This window comes from Mirounga angustirostris, unplaced genomic scaffold (assembly GCF_029215605.1).
Source record: "Mirounga angustirostris isolate CCGP_5_RB_7025 unplaced genomic scaffold, mMirAng1.0.hap1 SCAF_15, whole genome shotgun sequence".
In the NCBI taxonomy this organism is placed as follows: domain Eukaryota; kingdom Metazoa; phylum Chordata; class Mammalia; order Carnivora; family Phocidae; genus Mirounga; species Mirounga angustirostris.
In genome coordinates, this window is record NW_026991723.1 from 88,742,737 (window position 1) to 88,750,565 (window position 7,829).

The 7,829-nt window shown below is 57.8% G+C and overlaps 1 protein-coding gene across 1 annotated transcript in view; it reads left to right on the forward strand.

Annotated features, from left to right (window-relative positions):
* The window catches only part of LAMC3 (laminin subunit gamma 3), a 55,629-nt gene extending 49,221 nt beyond the window's left edge, over positions 1-6,408 (forward strand). The window contains exons 25-28 of the mRNA XM_045870476.3: positions 934-1,133; positions 1,701-1,847; positions 1,962-2,061; positions 4,925-6,408. Of these exons, the coding sequence (XP_045726432.1) occupies positions 934-1,133; positions 1,701-1,847; positions 1,962-2,061; positions 4,925-5,175 (698 nt within the window). The 3' untranslated portion in view covers positions 5,176-6,408. The remainder of the gene's footprint in view (positions 1-933; positions 1,134-1,700; positions 1,848-1,961; positions 2,062-4,924) is intronic.
* Positions 6,409-7,829: the final 1,421 nt, after the last annotated feature.

The following is a 7,829-nucleotide window of genomic DNA, read 5'->3' on the forward strand; positions in this document are numbered from 1 at the left end:
CCTCTTGAGGCCATACGGTGTGCACCTTACGATAGTAAAGGCCCTGAGAAGTCCTGCCATAGAGAAACCCGGTTCTCTTTATTTAAGCTTGATGTTTTCTCCTGATGTTTAGTAATACCCCATAGAGTTAGGACTCCACGGAGTGCATTTTAAGAAACACCAATTTTGTATACAAGAAACAAAGTAGATCTAATTTCTCGATTATCTTCATGGAAAATTATGTGATATTCTGCCTTAGAAGGCCTGATTCATTTAAAATTTGACTATTGTTAGTACTCCCAGTTCCCCTTAAAATTTTATCTGAAAGAAAAGGGAAAAGTCTCTCTTCTTTACAGAGGGAAGCTACTTCTTATTAGGTAGCAAAACCTATGCAAATCTTAATACTTCCCTTTTTGTCTTGGCTGCTAGGAAGCTCAGAGGTAAATAGAGCATTCAGCGGCTGTAATGTCATTATCCTAATTTTCTGGTACGCCCCACTCCTCTTCTTCCCTTCCTCATCCCCCCAGTTACATAGGGCCCTTGGTTTTTCACTTTAATGGTCCAGTGGTTGACTTACCTATCACTATAAGCCACTTCAAAGCCCTTTTAGAAATAGGGGCTACACAGAAAGAGAGCTGAATGGATCTGCTGGGTACCGTGCTGGGGCTCCCCATCCATTCCCACCCCTGGCCCAGGCATTGGCCAACCATGCAATCTCGCGATTTTAACAAACATCCTAATATAATATGAATCCTTGAATTCACCGAGCAGTACGTCTCGCTCATTATTTGTTTCCCAGATGAGCCTCAGAAGGTTGCACGTAGATCTCCTGCCTCTAGAAGTTCCTCTCACGTCGACTATGGGCCCGAGGCAGTGACCGCCTGCCTGGCAGGCTCCTGAGGGGTGAGCCCGCCCTGCTGACACAGCCCGCCCCCCCACCCCCCGGGTTTGCAGGAATGAAGCGGCAGTTTCCTCGGCCCAGGGACCAGGCCATGCTGGGGAGGAAGGCAGGCATCGTCAGGAGCAGGCTCCTCACCGACTTGAGAAAGAAGACCAAGCAGGCGGAGAGAATGCTGGGGAACGCAGCATCTGTCTCTTCCAGTGCCAAGAAGAAGGGCAGGGAAGCCGAGGTGTTGGCCAAAGACAGTGCTAAGGTCAGGGTCATGGGTGTGACAACAGTGACGTCCCTGCCTTCTGGGCCTGTGGGAGGACTGTTCTAAAAGAGCTGCCCCTTCTGTAGGTGAAACGTGGTCCCTACGGATCTGCCCCCTTCCATGTAACCCATGCTGAACCCTCCGCACTTACCGAGGGCTCAGGGGGCCCCAGGCTCGAAGCCCTGGAGCGTCCTGCAAGTGACCCTGTCGATCCCTCAAGAAATAGAGGTCACTGTTGTCGCTGGTGAAGACCCCGAGGACCAGCCCGGTTTAGTGACTTAAGTCACATAACCAGGACTCTCACCTAGGTCAGCCTGGCTTTACTCTCCCAAACTTCCAGGGTCTTGTTTTTTAATTGGGGCCAAAGGCTAATCCGTGTGCCTCCTTCTAGGCCCCCGCTGGCTCTGTGCATCTAGCCAGCATCCGGTCTGTGTTTGTGGAATGAATGAATGATCCCGGGCTCATACTGACGACTGACGATTGGCATTATGGCCGTCAGTGCTCTTCACCTCTGAAAGGACTCAGTCCATTCACCCTCTTCTCCCTCTGCTGCTGCCCACCCCCCAGCTCGCCAAGGCCTTGCTCCGGGAGGGCAAGCAGGAGCACCGCCGGGCAGGCCGGCTCTCCAGCCAGACGCGGGCGACGTTCCGACAGACCTCCCGGCAGGTGCTAGCCTCACAGGCCCGAAGACAGGAGATGGAGGAAGCAGAGCTGGTATGTGTGCGTCCCAAGGCCCGCCCCCCCAACACTCCCAGTTCCTGCTGGCCCCCGAGCCAGCAGGGAGCCGAGCCAGCAGGGAGCCCGTTCAAGCTTTCCCTCCCGCCCCAGATGGGTGCAGAGCTGAACGCCTTGGAGCTGCAGATCTGGGAATCGCGCGCCTCCCTGGAGAAGGACGTCCAGGTCTTGTCGGAGCTGCTCGCCAGGCTGGGTAAGGAGACCCCTGGGTCCCTGGAGCACCCCCACGAGCTTCTGTGAGGCCCTGTCCTAGAGAAGATTTCCTCCTCGCCCCCAGCTGCCCACGGTCCCTCATCCCCAGCCACAAGCATTTGAAATAGCTCCAGGCCCCCGTACAAAGTGGGGCTAGTGTCACTGTGTGCCTCCAGGGGCCGCCAGTCTGGCGGGGGTGGGGTGGGGGCTTGGCTGGGAGGAGACTCAGCAGACAGAACACCTGCAGGGACCACAGGAGCAGATGGGCCCTGAGTGGTTGAGGGTTTTAGAGAAGGAGAGGGGATGTCACAGAAGCAAGGGTGGCATTGAGAATCAGGTGCTGGTTTGGAATCAGACCAAGACTCAAGTCCGGCGCTTTCCCTTCCCTGGCTGTGAGACCCTGGGAAAACCTGAACCTCGGTTCCCTCATCTGTAAAATGGGAATAAACACCAGCATAATTTAGAAAGTGCTTTCCTCGCTGTGTGGTGAGAGTCAGTGAGCCGCGGCTCCCAGGGAGGAGGAAGAATGGAGATGAGCCTCAGCAAAGAGACGTTTCAGACGAGTGGGAGAGCACCCAGCAAGGCCTGGAGGCCTCAGAGCGGGGGGCGTGGGGGGAGCACAGTAGGCATGCATTTTTAAAAATCGTGGTAAAATACTCATAACCCAAAATTGGCCGTTTTAACCACCTTTAAGCACCCACTTCAGTGGCATTAAGTACATTCACACTGTTGTGCAGCCGTCCCTGCCACCCATCTCCAGAACCTTCTCTTCTCAAACCGAAACACTGTGCCCATTAGACATGAACTCCCTGCTGCCCCCAGCCCCTGGCACCCCCATCTTCTCTTCAGTCTCTATGAACCTGACACTGCAGGGACCTCACGTCAGTGGACTCACACCCAGTATGTGTCCTTCTGTGACTGGCTTCTGCCACTTAGTGTCACGTCCTCAGGGTCACCTACGTAACAGCACGCACGTGCCCTTATTATTTTTTTTATTTTTTTTTTTAAGATTTTATTTCTTTGACAGAGAGAGACACAGCGAGAGAGGGAACACAAGCAGGGGGAGTGGGAGAGGGAGAAGCAGGCTTCCCGCAGAGCAGGGAGCCCGATGCGGGGCTCGATCCCAGGACCCTGGGATCATGACCTGAGCCGAAGGCAGACACGAAACGGCTGAGCCACCCAGGCGCCCCCGTGCCCTTATTATTAATAAGGGGAAGAATCGCCGCGTTCCGCACTGTGTCCACATGCCAGGCCCACGCTAAGCTCCGCGTGCACGTGATTTCCTAGAATTCCCTGCTCTTGCCATTTTGCAGACAGGCAATCTGAGGCACAGAGAGTTTAAATGATGTGCCCAGGGCCCCACGGCCAGTCAGTGGGGAAGTTGAGGTTCGCACGCAGGTCTGTTGATTCGGGGTGCCCACTGGTAGCCGCTGGTCTGTACCCGACGCCAAGGACTCAGGCTACTGGCCGCAGTGCCCGGCACGGGGCGGGCGCTCTGCGAGGCTAACCTGCTCTGGCTGTTGTCATTTATTCATGTGCTGTGCTTGGCTTGGGGGCGCAGGCGTGAGCAGCACCCAGCAGGACCCTGCCTGGGAGCCCCCGCGGGGCAGGCGGAGTATGGCTGCAACCTGACCCTGAATCTTGAAGGCCAGGCGGTTTGGACTTCCCTGTGCGGGAGGTCTTTGCTGGGAGCGGGATCTGCCCAGGCCGGCAGGGCTCAGCTCCCCGATGCCTCTTCCTGCCACGTCCCCCCCACCCCTGCCCTCAGCTCTTGCCACTACCTGCCCTCCAACCCCCACCTTCGTTGCCCAGGAAATTTGGGGCTCGGGGGAGCCCTGGGCCCGGTGGGATCCTGTGGGATTAGAAGCCATTTAGAACTTACTTCCCCATCCCCACTACTCTCCCACTTGGCTGAACCTTGTCTTCCTTTTTTTTTTAATTTTTAATTTTAATTTTAATTTTTTTATTTATTTGAGAGAGAGAATGAGACAGAGAGAGAGAGCACGAGATGGGGGAGGGTCAGAGGGAGAAGCAGACTCCCCGCCGAGCAGGGAGCCCGATGCGGGACTCGATCCCGGGACTCCAGGATCATGACCTGAGCCGAAGGCAGTCGCTTAACCAACTGAGCCACCCAGGCGCCCCTGAACCTTGTCTTCCTGTTGAATGTCACCCTTAAATGACAAAGTGAGAAGGGCCAGGTGGGGGAGACAGCCCGCGGATTCCATGCCACCACCACCGCCACCACCAAGTTCAAATGTGAGCGCCGGGCCCCACGTCCTTGTTTTACGCTCGGAGAGGCTCTGGGAAACACTGAACGCCAAGAAACAGAGTTACCCCGTGCTGGGCCAGGACGAGACCCCGCTGCCTGCTCACAGGGCCAGCAGCCCTTCCCGCCCCATCTGCTCTCCCGGCCCTCATTCTAATGCCAGAGACGCTTCTTTTTACCCCAGTGGCTGGCCACGTCTCGGCACACGTGGCATCTGTAAATGTGTGCTCTCGGCAAGGCGGCACGTATGTTGGAGCCAGCAGGAATCGTGGGGACCCTGTGTGCACACACGGCTTTAGGAAATGGGCTCAGGACCCGCACAGGGTGTCCCTTTTATCAATAACAGTAATAACCACAACAAAAATGAACAGTTGCCCACTGCTGCCTAGGGGGAAAGTTCCAGAGTCTTCATGTGAACCCAGTGGGGTGTCCAGACCAGGCACACTGCCTTCTCTGTCCCTTGCTTTCCTGGTGGATCGTGGGCAGTCAGAATCCTGGAAGGTTTGGGCCGGCAAGGCTCTCGGGGGTGGGGGCCGAACAGGCTCTGGGGCCCGCCAGGGACCTGGCCTGTGCTGAGGCTGTCCGTGCCCCTCTGCAGAGTCGCTGGACACCCATCAAGCCCCAGCCCAGGCCCTGAACGAGACCCAGTGGGCCCTGGAGCGCCTGAGGCTGCAGCTGAGCCCGCCGGGGGCCCTGCAGGGGAAACTGAGGCTGTTGCAGCAGGAGTCCGAGCAGCAGGAGCTGCAGATCCAGAGCTTCGAGAACGACCTCGCTGAGATCCGTGCTGACAAGCAGAACCTGGAGGCCATTCTGCATAGCCTGCCCCAGAGCTGTGCCACCTGGCAGTGAAGGCCCCCCAGGCGCCCCCACCCCCCGCCGCTATGGCCCTAGCCCGGGGCAGGAACACACACCACACAGGTGCAGTCCTGCAGGCGCTGCGTACCCAGCCCAAGTGAATACTCACGTAGCCTTCCGAGTCCAGGACCGCCAGAGTCCGCGTCCGTGCACAGTTCACCCGGGCAGGCGCTCCCATGCCGTGATGCATAAACACACGCAGCCCAGTGTCGATAACACCTACGTGCGCACATTGTGGGGACACGCCTGTGTGCATAATGCACACACGTATGCCGGCTCCCCCGTGCGTGCACACAGTACACTCAGTCCACAGCCGGTTACCGCACATCAGCTGTGCACCCCTCTCCCCCCGATGCTTTAACATACCCTCCGCACGGCCACACTCACTCTTGCTCCGGAAGGCGAGGACCCAGGCAGAGCTGGTGCCTGAGAGGCTGAGGGGGGCCAACCTCAGAGATCCAGGATGGGTTCAGCAAGAGCCAGAGCCCCCAGCCCCGGAACTGCCCCCTGTCCTGCTGCAGGACATCCCGGGACACCCGCCCATCACCTGCTCCGCGCAGCTGAGGGACCAGGCAGGCCAAGAGATGCAAGATCCTCAGCAGCAATCTGGGGGGGGTCTCAGGAACCTGAGGCCCGGGGACCTCGAGGGCTGTGGTGCAGCCTACTCGGCCCGCCAGGAGGATGGCCCACCCCTGCACGGTTATCACTGGCTTCGTGGAATGCTTGGTCTCGGGACCCTGGGAATAGCCTGCCCTGGGCCCGGTGCTCCTTTCAGCCTGTGGCCTAGCCAGAGAGCTGGGCCTCAAGGGCCTGAGGGGGCGTGGGTCAGGGGGACTAGGGTCCTGGGGGAGCTCCTCTTTGGGACCCCAAGACCCTAGCCGGCCTTTGACTGACTGACACTGGCTCTGAGACCCTGTGGCCCCACCTGCCACAGGGGAGGCCCCTGCTGGGTGTGGAGGCCTGGCTGCCACTCCAGCCTGTCCTGCTGGGGAGTTCCCCCTGTGGTCAGGTCCCCCACCAGCCTCTGCCCAAGATTCCTGGCATTTCCTCCTGGAGCTCCTCCCCATCCCCGGGGCCCTCTTCCCGCCGGCAGCAGGCCCTCGGCACCGGGGCCCCGTGCTTCAGGAGCCCACCACCCCTTGCATGGCTTTTCTTGCCACAGGCAGGGCGGGACAGGCTGCAACATGGACCGGTTCTGTTAAATGTGAAAATAAAGGACCCCTTTACTAGCTGGGTGGAATGCCTTTGGTCCTTTCCTGCTGGTTGGCAGCAGGGGCCTTGGCTGTGGGTGCAGACTCACTACCCTGGCATGTGGGTGTGCACACCCAGTACCCGGGGAGTGGTGGAAGAATGTTCAGTGATCCGCCTTGGCCTACCTGCAGTAGTAGGAAGGTGGCAGAAGCAGAGTTCATTGGGCTGGCTGGAGGGCTTGGCTAGGGTCCAATGACCACAGGCACCTGCTCTCTCCCCTCTGCTCCAGGGGATTTGTCAGGCAAAGCCTAGAGGAGTGTGAGGGGCCCTCAGCTGACATCTGGTTTGGGCTGGAGACACTGAGGCCCCACACGGTGAATTCAAAATCAAGTGTCCCCAGCACAGAAAGGCTCAGGGAGGGATGCCAATGAGGAGGAGGAGGAGAAGGAGGGCTTTGGGCCAGGACTTAAAGGGTGGGGAGACAGAGGGAACATTCCAGGCAGGAGGGTGGGCAATAGCTCAGGGTTCATAGAGTGGGGGCCTGGCCAGCACTGATCACTCCAGAAACCCAGGTCGTGTGGGTAGGATGGATTGTGGAGCGTGTGCAGTCTAAGCTCTTGGCCACATAGTCTGAACCCCTTTCAAGTTGGTTTAAATTAAAAAGGGGAGTTCATCGGGAGGACATGGGAGGGTCTCCTAGAATCCTGGGGTGGGAAAGACTGCCAAGCCTCCGGACAGCCTGGGGTGGGACTCTCCTGCCCCTTCCCTCTGCCTCTGCCTCTGCTTCTCCCTCCGTGTTTGCTGCTTTTTTTTCCCTGCAGAGCAGCTTTCTTTGCTCTTCCTGAGCTTGATGGAAGAAGATGCCCACGTTCCCCCCGCCCCAGTCCCATGTCATCAGTCAAACGCAGAGACAAGCTTGAAATTGCCCTGATTCTACCTTCTCTCAAGAGAGACAGACCCAACTTAAGCCAGCCGCCCCCCTCCAAGTCAGAATAGCAGGAGTCTCTGGGTACAAGGCCATATACTGAAAGCTTATCTGGATCCTCTCCAGATCTACTGGGGGAGAGCATTCAGAGAAGAGGCATGCTCCTCCACAGACAACCTGAAAGCCAAGGCCATGGGGAGTGAGGGCGTGTGCGTGTGTGTATGACATGGTGGACACCAATGACCCAGGGAGTGACTTGGTAGGTAGGAGAGGAAGGACAGGGGCAGGAGGCTGGTGCTCCACAGGGAGTTCGATGATTGGTGTCTGGTATAGGTGGTGACAAGGAGACCAAGGTTGTTTGAAGACCCCTGGGATAGATAGGGTCTGACACCCTCAGGCCCCTCTTCCCCAACACCCAGTTTCTGTGCTGATAGGTGTACACAGCCATTCTGATGCCTGCTCTTGGCATTAAGCCCCTATCCACTCAAGCTGTGGGGCTCAGCAAAGCCCAGTCTCAGCATCCCAATGGGGG